The sequence below is a fragment of the Dendropsophus ebraccatus genome, chromosome 9 (assembly GCF_027789765.1).
Source record: "Dendropsophus ebraccatus isolate aDenEbr1 chromosome 9, aDenEbr1.pat, whole genome shotgun sequence".
Taxonomy (NCBI): domain Eukaryota; kingdom Metazoa; phylum Chordata; class Amphibia; order Anura; family Hylidae; genus Dendropsophus; species Dendropsophus ebraccatus.
Window position 1 is genome coordinate 113,256,999 of NC_091462.1, and position 18,758 is coordinate 113,275,756.

The 18,758-nt window shown below is 46.5% G+C and overlaps 1 protein-coding gene across 1 annotated transcript; it reads right to left on the reverse strand.

The window, feature by feature from the left end:
• Positions 1 to 4,096: 4,096 nt before the first annotated feature.
• Positions 4,097 to 13,513, reverse strand: LOC138801583 (FMR1-interacting protein NUFIP2-like). Its single transcript, XM_069984567.1, has 4 exons — positions 13,205 to 13,513; positions 9,219 to 10,223; positions 8,173 to 8,205; positions 4,097 to 4,872 (listed from the first exon to the last, which is right to left on the reverse strand). The coding sequence occupies exons 1-4, from the start codon at positions 13,332 to 13,334 to the stop codon at positions 4,823 to 4,825; spliced, it is 1,218 nt and encodes a 405-aa protein (XP_069840668.1). The 5' UTR covers positions 13,335 to 13,513; the 3' UTR covers positions 4,097 to 4,822.
• Between the last annotated feature and the right edge of the window lie 5,245 nt (positions 13,514 to 18,758).

Sequence of the window (18,758 nt, forward strand, 5' to 3'; positions counted from 1 at the left end):
TCCCCCGACCATGACCACCAGCCTGTCCTGTTTACACCTGACAGATCCTGACCCCAACATCAGCATGGAGCCACAGAGATCCGGATACATCTGACCGGCCATGTTTCTCCACAGAGCTCCAGATCCATATCACCTACCATGTTTATAGAGATCTGGATCCATCTGACCGGCCATGTTTCTCCGCAGAGATCTGGATCCATCTGACCGGCCATGTTTCTCCACAGAGATCCAGATCCATCTGACCGGCCATGTTTCTCCGCAGAGATCTGGATCCATCTGACCGGCCATGTTTCTCCACAGAGCTCCAGATCCATATCACCGACCATGTTTATAGAGATCTGGATCCATCTGACCGGCCATGTTTCTCCGCAGAGATCTGGATCCATCTGACCGGCCATGTTTCTCCACAGAGCTCCAGATCCATGTCACCGACCATGTTTATAGAGATCTAGATCCATCTGACCGGCCATGTTTCTCCACAGCGATCTAGATCCATCTGACCGGCCATGTTACTTCAGAGATCTAGATCATCTGATCGGCTATGTTTCTCTACAGAGATCTGGATCCATCTGACCGACCATGTTTCTCTACAGAGATCAGGATCCATCTGACCGACCAGGTTTATAAAGATCTAGATCCATATCACCGACCATGTTCATAGAGATCTGGATCCATCCGACCGGCCATGTTTCTCTACAGAGATCTGGATTAGAGTTGAGCATGCTCGAGTCGATCCGAACCCGAACCTTCGGCATTTGATTAGCGGTGGCTGCTGAAGTTGGATAAAGCCCTAAGGCTATGTTGAAAACATGGATATAGTCATTGGCTGTATCCATGTTTTCCAGACAACCTTAGAGCTTTATCCAAGTTCAGCAGCCCCGGGTAATCAAATACCGAATGTTCGGATTCGGATCGACTCGAACCCGGTTCGCTCATCTCTAATCTGGATCCATCTGACTGGCCATGTTTCTCCGCAGAGATCTGGATCCATCTGATCAACCATGTTACTTCAGAGATCTGAATCCATCTGACCGGCCATGTTTCTCTGCAAGAATGCATAGATGGCAGTACTATAGCTGTTATATACCCTTTGGCATTGTGGGAATTGTAGTTCAGCAACTGCTGAAGGGACACAAATTCCCCATCCCTGGCATAGGGGGCAGTATTAGGGCCAATACACAACATCTGTGGTTACTGGAACCATTTCCAGACCTCTACACTGGGAATGAGGAACCTCTGACCCTCCAGCAACAGTGGGAGTAGATGGTTCCCCTTTCCTGACCAATCATTATGACCAGGCCTGTTGGGAATTCTCCCTCCATTGCAGTAAATGACCCTTAGGCCTTATTCACACATCCCGTAAAGTTGTCTGTAATTGCGGATCTGTAATCCCCATTCACCTTAGAGCACATTGATTTATATTGGGCTATTCACACCGCAGTCCATGTTTTATTTGATCTGTAATTAGAGATGAGCGAACCTGGAGCATGCTGGAGTCCGTCCGAACCCGAACGTTCGGCATTTGATTAGCGGAGGCTGCTGAACTTGGATTAAGCTCTAAGGCTATGTGGAAAACATGGATATAGTCATTGGCTGTATCCATGTTTTCCAGACAACCTTAGAGCTTTATCCAACTTCAGCAGCCACCGCTAATCAAATACCAATCATTCGGGTTCGGATGGACTCCAGCATGCTCCAGGTTTGCTCATCTCTATCCGTAATCTGTTCCGATAAATTAAAAAAAGAAAAAGGACATGACCTAGTGCGGATTGTGATTGCGGGACAGATTACTAATAGAAGTCTATAAGGGTGCGTTTACACAGGGAGATTTAGCTGACAGATTTTGAAAGCCAAAACCAGGAACAGACTATTAACAGACAACAGGTCATAAAGAAAAGACTGAGATTTCTTCTCTTCTCAAATCCATTCCTGGCTTTGGCTTCCAAAATCTGTCAGATAAATCTGTCTGTGTAAACGCACCATAAGATCTGGTTTTTTTTTATGGATGTTACGGATGTGACATCCATAAAACACAGATCAAATCTATGCAAACGAGTACAATTCACATTGTATGGAAACAGATGCAAATACGGACGACTTTCCACAGATCAGGGAGGAAAAAAAAAAAATAGGCCTAGCGGCGTCCGGAGTGGAGAATGGACATGTGCGGAGAGGAGCAAGAGAAATCCCATAGAAGAAATAGGACAGGCAGAATTACGGGCAAACCTCGCTTATAAATTCAGCCTCTTTTACTCAGTGTGCATGGGCCCTTAGAGGGATGTCACACGGCCACTACAATAATAAACCATCTAAGGATACATAGAAGGATGAATACACCATCACAGTGTGCAGTGTCCGCTACTCCATCATCATAAGACGGACCTCTCTTGGCTCGCCCTCACGTTTGGTCAGGGTTCGAACATGCACACCTGGACCCATCAACACCAATGACACATCAAAGGCTTTGTTATAACAGTGACACTTCAAGGAATTTACCTATGAGAGACGCTTAGGGGGGGGATTTATCAAACTGGTAAGTACAATTGTCTTATTTGCCCCTAGCAACCAATCAGATCCCACCTTTCATTTTTCAAAGTATGTGAGGAATGAAAGGTGGGATCTGATTGGTTGCCGGGGGCAGCTGAGCCAGTTTTGATAAATCTCCCCCTTAGGGTAGCTGCACACGTAACGTATCGCAGCGGATCTGCAGCAGATGTGACTAAATGAATAAACACAGCATTAAATCCACAAATCTGCTGCGATACGGTATGTTTGAAGCAAACCTAAGTGTGTGAACCATAGTCCAAGTATCTGATCAGTGGGAAAGTGCTGTGACTGATCAGAAGAACAGGCGTCCTGGATGACAGACAGCCTCTCCAGGCACTGTGGGGTTTCCAAAGTACGCGGTATAGCCGTATAGGCTTGATGTGGCGGTAACCAGCAGCGACCCTTGTCCTCATAAGGTCCCGCCCATCAGACCCCACCGATCAGATACTCCATCTAACCTGCTGCAAAGTGATCCGTCCCCTTCAGGGGTTTAGATCAGTGTTCTCTAACTCTACAGCAAACTACAACTCCCAGCATGCCTCTTTTGCTGTCACAGCAGAGAGAGGTGGGATGTAATTGTTTAACTACTGGTGCCCTTACACACAGATTTATCTGACAGATTTCTGAAGTCAAAGCCAGGAACTGATATGAGAAGAGGAGAAATCTCAGTCTTTCCCTTATGACCTGTTCTCTGTTTATATTCTATATAGTCTATAGTTTCTGGCTTTAGCTTCAATATGTCAGATAAATCTCCCCCAAAGTGTCCGTCACTAGGGGACATTGACTTCAAACAATGTATCCTGCGACCTCATAGAATGCAGTGCTCCCCCTAGTGGTGATGGCCGGAGTGGGGCATCTGTCCAGGCTGGGGAGCTCTGTATCAGGGCCCCATGGAGCGATAATCTGCCAAATCAGGCCGATTCAGCAGATCATCGCTACGTGTAATAAAGAAAACGATTGGCTGATTGTGTCTTTAGGTTCTGACCTAAAAATCACCGGCCGCTAAATACTACGTGTAATAGTGAAGCACAACTGACTGCTGGGAGAAAAAATAATAAAGTATATCAATATCTGGCCATGCCCCTATCTATCTATCTACACAAATAGCAATGTCCATGCAGCAAGGGTGTGTGTGTGTGTGTGTGTAAATAAATATATATATATATATATATATAGTTTTTTTTTATATTACACTATTACACACACCCCTTGCTGCACAGACATACACATTATATATATATATATATATATATATATATATATATATATATATATATATATATATATATATATACACACACACACACAGAACTATATCTTCACATACAAACACACACATACATATACATATATATATATATGTATATATCTATACAGCCCTTGTTGCACGATAGTCTGGCTGTGTAACCTGCTCGGTAATCTGCCAGATTGGCGCTCGTTCACATTACACATCGGCCGTGTATTAGGACCCATAGAGGACAGGGCTCTGATCGCCATCTATGACTTCTATCCCACCATGAGGAATAACCCGGAATCCAGCAGGCAGGAGGGTAATAAAACTGATTTTAATGACAATATCGCCCAGGTCTGGCCTTCAACCAATCGCCAGTTTGGGTTTTGGTGCCTCAGCCACAACTTAGCGTGAAAAGGGTTAAAATAAGATGCAGAAAACTTTTTTAAAAGAAAGGTGCTTAGCGAGTCCTAAAAAAAAAAAAAAAAAGAAAAAAAAAAAAAAAGACAACAAAAGAGGGAGTGGGATGTCCGTGCCGGAGAAGCCTGGCGGTGTGAGGAGGCGGCGCTGCACAGTGATCCCGCAGGGGAGGCGCCTCATCTCTTACCACCCGGAGCCAAAACAAGAGAGCAAAGAAACTAAGGTCAGAAAGGAAGAGCCGAGTCCGAGGAGAAGAGGAGGAGGAAGCAGCGCCAGTCCGGGCGGCTGAGGCCACTCATCCACACACGTGGGCGCCAGAACGCAGGAGGCAATCGGGCCCCCCCCTTCTGTGAGAAGATCCAGGACTCTCCGCCCAGGGGGGCAACACAAGAGGGGAAAATAAAACGAAAAACGATTCTCCAGGAAATGCCACCTTAACCCCTTCCTGTGCGGGGGTGTAAAGCAGTCTCTCGTGGGGCGCAGTCTCTCATGGGGCACGGTCTCTGTGGCGCGTCTTGGGTGCCGCTCTGCGGACTGAGTGTTGGGTGGGGAGGTGGGGTGTGGGGTCGGAGGGACGGGCCTCGCTCAGGAGACGGGGGGGCTCCTCTTGCTGGTCCGGTGGGGTTAGCCTTTTCCGTCCATGGTTTCTGCATATACGACTACACGGGAGGGATCTGCAAAAGAAGGAGGAGGAGGTGGTCAGATCCTGGAACACGTAAAAGAGGAATTCAAAAAATTCCTACAGTGCCTCCATCTACATCAATGGCTCTCCGGGTGCTGCAAAACTACAACTCCCAGCATGGCTGTCCAGGGATACTGGAAGCTGTAGCTCCGGAGCCCTACACCCTACCTTTACACTGGGAAATTAAACCCTGTATGGTTAAATACATTGCTATTGGCCCTCAGTGCCAATATTTGGTCTTTTCCCTGTTAAAAAAAAAAAAAAAAAAAAAAAAAAGACCAAACACAGGAAGTTCCAGTACGCACTCCATGCATACTCAGGAATGGCTGTCAATCAATACCCAAGCCAAGTCTTCACTGCTCGCATCCATATACAGTAGCAGAGAATCCTGGGGGTGCTTGCATTGCATGGTCAGCTCTCCTGTCACACAGCACCAAAACCTTACACCTTACAGCAACATTATAGTGACTGAACAGTTACATAACAAAGAGCATTGTGTCCTGGTAAGCTGCAGAGCTGGTAATATATTTAGCCTCAGTTATTGCCCTCAGTTGACCTACAACCTGCATGATGGACAGGCGTCTTTCCTTGTGTTTGCACAAAGGATGGGGACCTCTTGTGTTTGGTCTCGCTTTCTGAACAGAGAAAAGACCAAATATCGTCAGGTAGGGAGCATGGAGCCCGGAAGGGAGACACCTAGTGGCCGGATGGGGAGGGAGCATGGAGCACGGAAGGGAGACAGCTAGTGGCCGGATGGGGAGGGAGCATGGAGCCCGGAAGGGAGACAGCTAGTGGCCGGATGTATAACACTGATTTAACACACAAAACTAAAAAAAAAAAATTGGAATAAAAAAAAAGCTTTTGTGACAGGTAGACTTTAGAGGTTTCAGCCTCTTGAGGTCACACAATGCAGGCGCTCACATTGAGGTAGACATGGGTAATGAATCTGGGTATATTATAGTCATGGAGACGGCTGCACAACATCCACCGGCTGCACCCAGTCTCACATCAAAGACTCTTAGAGATGCTAAACAGGACTGTGATCAGCAGCAGGCGGCCGGCTCTCCCCTGGATACATATGCTAAGAACTACCTGCACACAGCACACCTTCATTTCCTTTTGCGCATATTGAGCCAAAAGTTTCTTTTAACCCGAAAGTGAGAGGGGGCCGCTGGCTCCTGGTGAGGGGGTAGTAAGGAGGGAGACACCTTATAAATGTAGATGTGATTACCTGTATACAGGGTAACTACAGGAGCAGATGGGGAGACACCTTATAGATGGTAGCAGCTCAGCTGTATACAGGGTAACTATAGGGGATAGGAGACACCTTATAGATGGTACCAGCTCAGCTGTATACAGGGTAACTATAGGGGATAGGAGACACCTTATAGACGGTACCAGCTCAGCTGTATACAGGGTAACCACAGGAGCAGATGGGGAGACATCTTATAGAAGGTACCAGCTCAGCTGTATACAGGGTAACTATAGGGGATAGACACCTTATAGATGGTACCAGCTCAGCTGTATACAGGGTAACTATAGGGGATAGGAGACACCTTATAGATGGTCCCAGCTTAGCTGTATACAGGGTAACTATAGGGGATAGGAGACACCTTATAGATGGTACCAGCTCAGCTGTATACAGGGTAACTATAGGGGATAGGAGACACCTTATAGATGGTACCAGCTCAGCTGTATACAGGGTAACTATAGGGGATAGGAGACACCTTATAGATGGTACCAGCTTAGCTGTATACAGGGTAACTATAGTGGATAGGAGACACCTTATAGATGGTACCAGCTCAGCTGTATACAGGGTAACTATAGGGGATAGACACCTTATAGATGGTACCAGCTCAGCTGTATACAGGGTAACTATAGGGGATAGGAGACACCTTATAGATGGTACCAGCTTAGCTGTATACAGGGTAACTATAGGGGATAGGAGACACCTTATAGACGGTACCAGCTCAGCTGTATACAGGCTAACTATAGGGGATAGGAGACACCTTATAGATGGTACCAGCTCAGCTGTATACAGGGTAACTTATAGGGCATAGGTGAGCTTGTAGATGGTACCAGCTCAGCTGTATACAGAGTAACTATAGGGGATAGGAGACTCCTTATAGATGGTACCAGCTCAGCTGTATACAGGGTAACTATAGGGGATAGACACCTTATAGATGGTACCAGCTCAGCTGTATACAGGGTAACTATAGGGGATAGGAGACACCTTATAGAAGGTACCAGCTCAGCTGTATACAGGGTAACTATAGGGGATAGACACCTTATAGATGGTACCAGCTCAGCTGTATACAGGGTAACTATAGGGGATAGGAGACACCTTATAGATGGTCCCAGCTTAGCTGTATACAGGGTAACTATAGGGGATAGGAGACACCTTATAGATGGTACCAGCTCAGCTGTATACAGGGTAACTATAGGGGATAGGAGACACCTTATAGATGGTACCAGCTCAGCTGTATACAGGGTAACTATAGGGGATAGGAGACACCTTATAGATGGTACCAGCTCAGCTGTATACAGGGTAACTATAGGGGATAGGAGACACCTTATAGATGGTACCAGCTTAGCTGTATACAGGCTAACTATAGTGGATAGGAGACACCTTATAGATGGTACCAGCTCAGCTGTATACAGGGTAACTATAGGGGATAGGAGGCACCTTATAGATGGTACCAGCTCTGCTGTATACAGGGTAACTATAGGGGATATGAGACACCTTATAGACGGTACCAGCTCAGCTGTATACAGGGTAACTATAGGGGATAGGAGACACCTTATAGATGGTACCAGCTTAGCTGTATACAGGGTAACTATAGGGGATAGGAGACACCTTATAGACAGTACCAGCTCAGCTGTATACAGGCTAACTATAGGGGATAGGAGACACCTTATAGATGGTACCAGCTCAGCTGTATACAGGGTAACTTATAGGGCATAGGTGAGCTTGTAGATGGTACCAGCTCAGCTGTATACAGAGTAACTATAGGGGATAGGAGACACCTTATAGATGGTACCAGCTCAGCTGTATACAGGGTAACTATAGGGGATAGGAGACTCCTTATAGATGGTACCAGCTCAGCTGTATACAGGGTAACTTATAGGGCATAGGTGAGCTTGTAGATGGTACCAGCTCAGCTGTATACAGGGTAACTATAGGGGATAGGAGACACCTTATAGATGGTACCAGCTCAGCTGTATAACTATAGGAGCGGAGGGGGACATTCAGCTAGTTGTCTGTCGGGGGCAGCGTCTCCGCTTCTCTCACCTTTCTTGTGTAAGCTCCACACACGATTCCATTCTGCAAAACAAGAAAGCAAAGACCATGATAAATAACTGGAAGCATAAACCAGGACACAAAGTAACAAACACCCTGCGAGACGGGACACAGGGCTGCTGCTCACTGTACACAACTGTAACAAACCCTCAGCTGTAAGGAGACATATATATCAGAGAGAGAGAGATGGCGACCATCTTGGTAGTCAACCCGATTACCCAAATGTAAACTCAACTACAGAACTAAAGGAAAACCCTAATGTCTCCAAGATAGTGTTCTACTCCCCAACCTATTGCAAAACTACAAGTCCCATCATGCCCTGACAGCTGGAGGGAGCTGTTTTTGCAGCGGAACGCTGACAGAGCACGTTGGGGGTTGTAGCTTTGCAGTTGGAGGTGAGACAGGTTGGGGATCACTGCTCCATAGTATAGTTGTACCCCGGAGAGCAGCGGCTGGCTGACTGATCTGGCGCCACCAACTGGGCACACAATCACACTGGTCTCGCCATCCAGAGCTGTTCACCAAAATGTTTTTCTTTTAAATCAACTGGTGTCAGAAAATTATACAGATTTGTAATTTACTTCAACTAATTAATATCTCCAGTCATTCAATACTTATCAGCTGCTGTATGTCCTGCTGGAAGTGGTGTGTTCTCTCCAGTCTGCCACAGTGCTCTCTGCTGCCATCTCTGTCCATGTCAGGAACTGTCCAGAGCAGCAGCAAATCCCCATAGAAAACCTCTCCTGCTCTGGACAGTTCCTGACATGGACAGAGGTGGCAGCAGAGAGCACAGTGTCACACTGGAGAGAATACACCACTTCCTGCAGGATATACAGCAGCTGATAAGTAGGGAAAGACTGAAGACTTTTTAAGAGAAGTAAATTACAAATCTCTGGCACTTTCTGGGACCAGTTAATTGCGATGAAAAGAAATGTTGGTGGACAACCCCTTTAAGGAATGTTATGAATAAAAGGCTTCCTCCACAGAGGGCCATGGTGTTACACACTATGTAGCAGAGCTGGGTGCACACTACTCACCTTGCAGGCTAAAGGAAACCATGGTTTCCCAGTCCCTTGGATTCTCCATGGCGTTGACCTCAGGATCAGCTCCTTCTATGTAGAAGCCGTGAGACAGACGCACCAGAGCCGTCACCGGAGAGGCCTGGTCCCCGCCGCCACCACCTTCCACCCCACCAGGGACCCCCTCCTCAGACTCCCTGGCCTGGGCCGGTGCTGCCTGCCCGGCCCCTGGTTCGTTGATAAAGGACAGCCCCCACTCATTCTGGAAAATGGCGCCCAGGTTTTCCTGGCTGACAGGGGAGGGTGGTGAGGAGGAGGAGAGGGAGGAGCAGGAGGAGGAGGAGAGGGAGTGGGGGGCGGCGGTGCTGTCACTGGCAGCTCCGCTCTGTGCAGCATTCAGCAGGCAGTTGGGGAGGGTGGTGGAGGTGCGGAGGGCAGAGCTGGGCACCAGTCCTTTGCCATCCAGGTTCTCTTTCACTTTGCTGGCGTAGCTGATTTTGGGCAGCGTTCTGGCGCTGCTGCTGTCAACAGGAAAGACGGGCAGGGGCTTGAAGAGCAGCCAGTCGGCGGCCGGCTCCTTCTCTGCCGGGGGGGAGGGCTGGCGTGACACGCTCCTGCTCTTATCCCCCGCCGCCACCACCGTCTGCTCGGGCCTCATATCCGCACACGGGGTCTCTGTGGAGGTTAAGGCTTCGCGGTTGCGGGGGCGCTGGGTGTGGGGCCCACCTCCGGGTCGGGGCACCCAGGCTTTACGTTTACCATCCCGGTATTGGCTCTCATAGTCCCAATAGCCTTTGCGGTGTCCGGTGTAGGAGGTGCGGTGGTGGTGGTGGTGGTGTGTGGGGTAGTAGTTGGGGTGGTACTGGGATGGCGGGGGTCTCTGGAGCCCTCGGCTGGAGTCCTTCTCACACCCTCGAAGGTGACGCAGGTTCAGGGAGTTGGAGGGACTGAGGGGGACGCTGTCCTCGGGGCGGCTGGCGAGAGCCTCAATCTCTGGACCGTATCCGTTAGAGTCCCAGGATCCTGGAGAGAGAAGAGAGTGAGTATAGAGAGTCCAACCAATAGGAGAGAGAAGAGAGAGACCCCAACCAACGGGAGAGATAGAGAGAGACCCCCACCAACGAGAGAGAGAGAGAGAGAGAGAGAAAGAGTGAGTATAGAGACCCCAACCAATGGGAAAGAATAGAGAGACCCCAACCAACAGGGGAGAGAGAGAGAAAGAGTATAGAGACCCCAACCAACGGGAGAGGGAGGGAGTGAGTATAAAGACCCCTAACCAACAAGAGAAAGTGAGTATAAAGACCCCCAACCAACAAGAGAAAGAGTATAAAGACCCCCAACCAACGGGGGGTGAGAGAGACCCCCCAAGCAACGGGAGAGAGAGAGAAGATAGTGAGTATAAAGACCCTAACCAACGAGAGAGAGTATAGAGACCCCAACCAACGGGAAAGAGAGAGAAGAGACCCCAACCAACGAGAGAGAGAGAGAAAGAGTATAGAGACCCCAACCAACAAGAGAGGGAGGGAGTGAGTATAGAGACCCCAACCAACCAGAAAGAGAAAGTGAGTATAAAGACCCCCAACCAACAAGACAAAGAGTGAGTATAGAGACCCCAACCAACGGGAGAGAGACAGAGAGAGAAAGTGAGTATAGAGACCCCAACCAACACGAGAGAGGGAAGAGAGTGAGTATAGAGACACCAACCAACGGGAAAGAGAGAGAAGAGACCCCAACCAACGAGAAAGAGAGAGTATGGAGACCCCAACCAATGGGAGGGAGAGAGAGAGAAAGAGTGAGTATAGAGATCCCAACCAACGAGAGAGAGGAGAGAGAAGAGAGTGAGTATAGAGACACCAACCAACGGGGGGAGAGACCCCCCAACCAACAGGAGAGGAAGATAGAGAGAGAAGATAGTGAGTATAGAGACCCCAACCAACGGGAAAGAGAGAGAAGAGACCCCAACCAACGAGAAAGAGTATGGAGACCCCAACCAATGGGAGGGAGAGAGAGAGAGAAAGAGTGAGTATAGAGATCCCAACCAACGAGAGAGAGAAGAGAGTGAGTATAGAGACACCAACCAACGGGGGGAGAGACCCCCCAACCAACAGGAGAGGAAGATAGAGAGAGAAGATAGTGAGTATAGAGACCCTAACCAACGAGAGAGAAGAGACCCCAACCAACGAAAGAGAGAGAAAATGGAGACCCCAACCAACGGGAGAGAGAGAGAGAATGGAGACCCCAACCAACGGGAGAGAGAGAGAGAGAGAGAGAATGGAGACCCCAACCAACGGGAGAGAGAGAGAGAGAGAGAGAATGGAGACCCCAACCAACGGGAGAGAGAGAGAGAAAGTGAGTATAGAGACACCAACCAATGAGAGAGAAGAGAGAGACCCCAACCAACGGGAGCGAGAGAGAGAAGAAAGACCCCAACCAACGGGAGAGAGAGAAGGGAGAGACTCCAACCAACAGGAGAGAGAGAAGGGAGAGACTCCAACCAACAGGAGAGAGAAGAGTGTGACTATGAGGAACCCAATCAATGGGGGTAAGAAAAAGGGAGACAGACAGCTGAGGGGGTTGGAGAGAGAGACAGCCAACCAGAGTGAGATGAGAGAGATGACTGGAAGTAAGAGAGTCTGGAATCACAGATCCCCTCTATCCTCCTCACTTAAAGAGTAGCACAGCCGGAGCCCGGACATGTGACTGCCATGTGGATCCGGCCTATGGCCTGTCCTCTCTCCTGTCCCTCCTCACTTTTCAGGGTCTCCACTTGCTGACAGTGAATGGACGGGACCCCTCTGATCACCTTATGAGACCCTGTAACTGGCTGTGGTTATATGTAACCCCCGGTACATTATATAACCCCGTACACACACCCTGCACACAGGAAGGAGGAAGCGGCAGCCACCAGCACCTCACGGGGCCCCAAGAGGAGACCGCTATAGAGATGGAAAGTCACCCCTCCGGAGGCTGGCGGGGGAGGGGCAGACGTTAACCCCTCAGTGCCCTCAGCCACCATAACAAAAACCCGCGCAAACCCCCACCCCCACACACCTGTAACTGAGGGCAAGAGCGGGACCCCCGGGAGATCACAGGAGACTCCCCCGTGTATATAATCACATCCTGGTATATAATGTATACAGAGCCCCCCCAGCATGCTAGAGATACTATATATATATATATATATATATATATATATATATATATATATATATATAGTGATAGACCCCCCAATAGGGCAGTGTGTGTGTGTGTATATATATATATATATATATTATACATAGTCCCCCATAGTGTGTGTGCACATATTATATATAGTCCCCCAACAGGGCAGTGTGTGGTATATATATAGATCCCCATAGTGTGTGTGTGTGTGTCTATATATATATATATATATATATACTGTTGGGGGACTATATATATACACACACACTATGGGGGACTAATATATATATATATATATATATATATATATATATATATATATATATATATATATATATATATATATATATATATGTAGTCCCCCATAGTGTGTGTGTGTATATATATAGTCCCCCATAGGGCATCATGCGTGATATATATATATATATATATATATATATATATATATATATATATATATAACCCCTTAGCCCCTGTACCATGTATACATATAACAATAAATATAACAGTTGCATCCTCTATAAGGAAAGCACATGGCATATATACTGCTCCCTCTCCTATATATTCTCCCCTAAGCTCTCCACACACATATATATATAAATATACATACGGCCCTCTCCCCCCCAGGCCTGTGTATATACTCCCCCTCCCCCACTACTTCCTCCTCGCACACCACACACTGCCCCGTCCCTATCTATGGCGCTGCTCCCTGACCTGTAGGGAAACTACATCCCCCAGCATGCCCTGCGGCGGCGGCCGGAGCGGAGTGCAGCGCCCCCTGCGGCCATCCTCCCCCCGCACCGTGTATATCCAGTATATACCTCCCGGTCCCGCGCTCCTACCTGTCTTGGGGCGGCTGCGGTTGAGCTGGTTCATGTCGTGCTCGCCGGGGCTCAGCCTCTCCTTCCTCCGGCTCACTGGGCCCTCCCGCGGGTTACTGTTCTCATCCTGGGCCAGGTGCTCCTTGTGCATAATAATCAGGGTGCGGGGCGACGGAGGAAACGGACCTGATCAACGGAGAAGGCGGAGAGAACGGAGGACAAACCGGGAGAGGAGCGGCCGGGACACGAATAACCTCACCCACACAGGCGGCGGCAGCAGGAAGAGACAGAGGCCGCCCGCTCCGGCCCGGGGGAGGAGCTTAGCGGGGCGGGGTTACGTGCTGGGGGAGGCCGGGGGACACGTGCGACGCGTCTATTACGTATGTCGCCGAGAGCGAGCGCCGCCATATTGTTGGTGGAAAGATTTCTGACGCAATATGTGAAAAAGCTAAAAATACACCTCACAGCATTACAAGGAAGGGAACCGGTACTATACTGCTGCCCCCTATAGACCATACTATACTGCTGCCCCCTATAGACCATACTATACTGCTGCCCCCTATAGACCATACTATACTGCTGCCCCCTATAGACCATACTATACTGCTGTCCCCTATAGACCATACTATACTGCTGCCCCCTATAGACCATACTATACTGCTGCCCCCTATAGACCATACTATACTGCTGCCCCCTATAGACCATACTATACTGCTGTCCCCTATAGACCATACTATACTGCTGCCCCCTATAGACCATATTATACTGCTGTCCCCTATAGACCATACTATACTGCTGCCCCCTATAGACCATACTATACTGCTGCCCCCTATAGACCATACTATACTGCTGCCCCCTATAGACCATACTATACTGCTGCCCCCTATAGACCATACTATACTGCTGTCCCCTATAGACCATACTATACTGCTGCCCCCTATAGACCATATTATACTGCTGCCCCCTATAGACCATATTATACTGCTGTCCCCTATAGACCATACTATACTGCTGCCCCCTATAGACCATACTATACTGCTGCCCCCCTATAGACCATACTATACTGCTGCCCCCTATAGACCATACTATACTTACTATACTGCTGCCCCCTATAGACCATACTATACTGCTGCCCCCCTATAGACCATACTATACTGCTGCCCCCTATAGACCATACTATACTGCTGCCCCCTATAGACCATACTATACTTACTATACTGCTGCCCCCTATAGACCATACTATACTTTCTATACTGCTGCCCCCTATAGACCATACTATACTGCTGCCCCCTATAGACCATACTATACCTACTATACTGCTGCCCCCTATAGACCATACTATACTTACTATACTGCTGCCCCCTATAGACCATACTATACTGCTGCCCCCTATAGACCATACTATACTGCTGTCCCCTATAGACCATACTATACTGCTGCCCCTATAGACCATACTATACTGCTGCCCCCTATAGACCATACTATACTGCTGCCCCCTATAGACCATACTATACTGCTGCCCCCTATAGACCATACTATACTGCTGCCCCCTATAGACCATACTATACTGCTGCCACCTATAGACCATACTATACTGCTGCCCCCTATAGACCATACTGTACTGCTGCCCCCTATAGACCATACTATACTGCTGCCCCCTATAGACCATATTATACTGCTGTCCCCTATAGACCATACTATACCTACTATACTGCTGCCCCCTATAGACCATACTATACTGCTGTCCCCTATAGACCATACTATACTGCTGCCCCTATAGACCATACTATACTGCTGCCCCCTATAGACCATACTATACTGCTGCCCCCTATAGACCATACTATACTGCTGCCCCCTATAGACCATATTATACTGCTTTCCCCTATAGACCATACTATACCTACTATACTGCTGCCCCCTATAGACCATACTATACTGCTGTCCCCTATAGACCATACTATACTGCTGTCCCCTATAGACCATACTATACTGCTGCCCCCTATAGACCATACTATACTGCTGCCCCCTATAGACCATACTATACTGCTGCCCCCTATAGACCATATTATACTGCTGTCCCCTATAGACCATATTATACTGCTGTCCCCTATAGACCATACTATACCTACTATACTGCTGCCCCCTATAGACCATACTATACTGCTGTCCCCTATAGACCATACTATACTGCTGTCCCCTATAGACCATACTATACTGCTGCCCCCTATAGACCATACTATACTGCTGCCCCCTATAGACCATACTATACTGCTGCCCCCTATAGACCATATTATACTGCTGTCCCCTATAGACCATACTATACCTACTATACTGCTGCCCCCTATAGACCATACTATACTGCTGTCCCCTATAGACCATACTATACTGCTGCCCCCTATAGACCATACTATACTGCTGTCCCCTATAGACCATACTATACTTACTATACTGCTGCCACCTATAGACCATACTATACTTACTATACTGCTGTCCCCTATAGACCATACTATACTTACTATACTGCTGCCCCCTATAGACCATACTATACTGCTGTCCCCTATAGACCATACTATACTGCTGTCCCCTATAGACCATACTATACTGCTGCCCCCTATAGACCATACTGTACTGCTGCCCCCTATAGACCATACTATACTGCTGCCCCCCTATAGACCATACTATACTGCTGCCCCCTATAGACCATACTATACTTACTATACTGCTGCCCCCTATAGACCATACTATACTGCTGCCCCCCTATAGACCATACTATACTGCTGCCCCCTATAGACCATACTATACTTACTATACTGCTGCCCCCTATAAACCATACTATACCTACTATAATACTGCTCCTATATAGACCATACTATACCTACTATACTGCTGCCCCCTATAGACCATACTATACTTTCTATACTGCTGCCCCCTATAGACCATACTATACTGCTGCCCCCTATAGACCATACTATACCTACTATACTGCTGTCCCCTATAGACCAAACTATACCTACTATAATACTGCTCCCTATAGACCATACTATACCTGCTATAATACTGCCCCCTATAGACCATTCTATAACTACTATAATACTGCTTAAATATACAAGAATATAACTACTATAATACTGCCCCTGTATACAGGAATATACTACTATAATACTGCTTCTATATACAAGAATACAACTACGATAATACTGCCCTCTATATACAGGAATAAAACTACTATAATACTGCTCCTATATACAAGACTATAACTACTATAATACTGCCCCCTATATAAAGGGATATAACTACTATAATACTCCTCCCTATATACAAGAATATAACTACTATAATACTGCTCCTATATACAAGAATATAACTACTATAATACTGCTCCCTATATACAAGAATATAACTACTATAATACTGCTCCTATATACAAAAATATAACTACTATAATACTGCTCCTATATACAGTAATATAACTACTATAATACTGCCCCCTATATACAAGAATATAACTACTATAATACTGCTCCTATATACAGGAATATAACTACTATAATACTGCTCCTATATACAAGAATATAACTACTATAATACTGCTCCTATATACAGAAATATAACTACTATGATACTGCTCCTATATACAAGAATATAACTACTATAATACTGCTCTTATATACAAGAATATAACTACTATAATACTGCTCCCTATATACAGGAATATATCTACTATAATACTGCTCCTATATGCAGGAATATAACTACTGTAATACTGCCCCTATATACAGGAATATACTACTATAATACTGCTCCTATATATAGGAATATAACTACTATCATACTGCTCCTATATACAGGAATATAACTACTATAATACTGCTCCTATATACAGGGATATAACTACTATAATACTGCCCCCTATATACAAGAATATAACTACTATAATACTGCTCCTATATACAGGATTATAACTACTATAATACTGCTCCTATATACAGGAATATAACTACTATAATACAGCTCCTATATACAAGAATATAACTACTATAATACTGCTCCTATATACAAGAATATAACTACTATAATACTGCTCCTATATACAGGAATATAACTACTATAATACTGCTCCTATATACAAGACTATAACTACTATAATACTGCTCCTATATACAAAAATATAACTACTATAATACTGCTCCTATATACAGTAATATAACTACTATAATACTGCCCCCTATATACAAGAATATAACTACTATAATACTGCTCCTATATACAGGAATATAACTACTATAATACTGCTCCTATATACAAGAATATAACTACTATAATACTGCTCCTATATACAGGAATATAACTACTATAATACTGCTCCTATATACAAGAATATAACTACTATAATACTGCCCCCTATATACAGGAATATAACTACTATAATGCGGTTCAGGGAAGAAACAGAGTGCTGCACCTCACACCTATGGCTGATACTAGTGCCGCTTGGCTAAATAAAAAACACATCAGAATTTTCTGTATGAATTGATCAAGCCATACTGCCCCATGTACCTCGTGCCGGTATCTGATACACATGGGTCCCTACACTAAGTCCACACCGTGCCAGTCAGTAGCCACCAACCCCGCAGGCGTGCACAGTCAGGGAACGGGGGCCCTGGGACGGCCCTGCGACCCCCATGCCACAGGACCAGACCCAAAAACGCCACACCAGAACCCGGCCAGCTCTTTTCTCTGTGTTTTGCACTCCTCCTGGTGAGACCCACATGACCGCAATTAGCAGGAGACACCTGAGTGCTCATGGTTTTAATCCCTCCTGTCTGTCCCATTCTATCTGTGATAGCTATGGTGAGTGCAATACCTTATCCAGACTTGTGCTGTTTGGGGGCAGCTTCCTCCGCCGGTGGTGCTGGCTGGGTTTTGGTGTGGCATTTTTGGGTCTGGTCCTGTGGCATGGGGGTTGCAGGGCCGTTCCATGGCCCCCGTTCCCTGACTGTGCACGCCTGCGGGGTTGGTGGCCACTGACTGGCACGGTGTGGACTTAGTGTAGGGACCCATGTGTATCAGATACCTGCACGCGGTACATGGGGCAGTGTGGCTTGATCAATTCACATACAGAAATCTGATGTTTTTATATACAGCCGAGAGGTACTAGTATCAGTCATAGGTGTGAGGTGCAGCACTCTTTTTCTTCCCTGAACCATAACTACTATAATACTGCTCCTATATACAAGAATATAACTACTATAATACCGCTCCTATATACAACAATATAACTACTATAATACTGCTCCTATATACAAGAATATAACTACTATAATACTGCTCCTATATACAAGAATATAACTACTATAATACTGCTCCTATATACAAGAATATAACTACTATAATACTGCTCCTATATACAAGAATATAACTACTATAATACTGCCCCCTATATCCAGGAATATAACTACTATAATACCGCTCCTATATACAAGAATGTAACTACTATAATACTGCTCCTATATACAGGATTATAACTACTATAATACCGCTCCTATATACAAGAATATAACTACTATACTGTTACCGA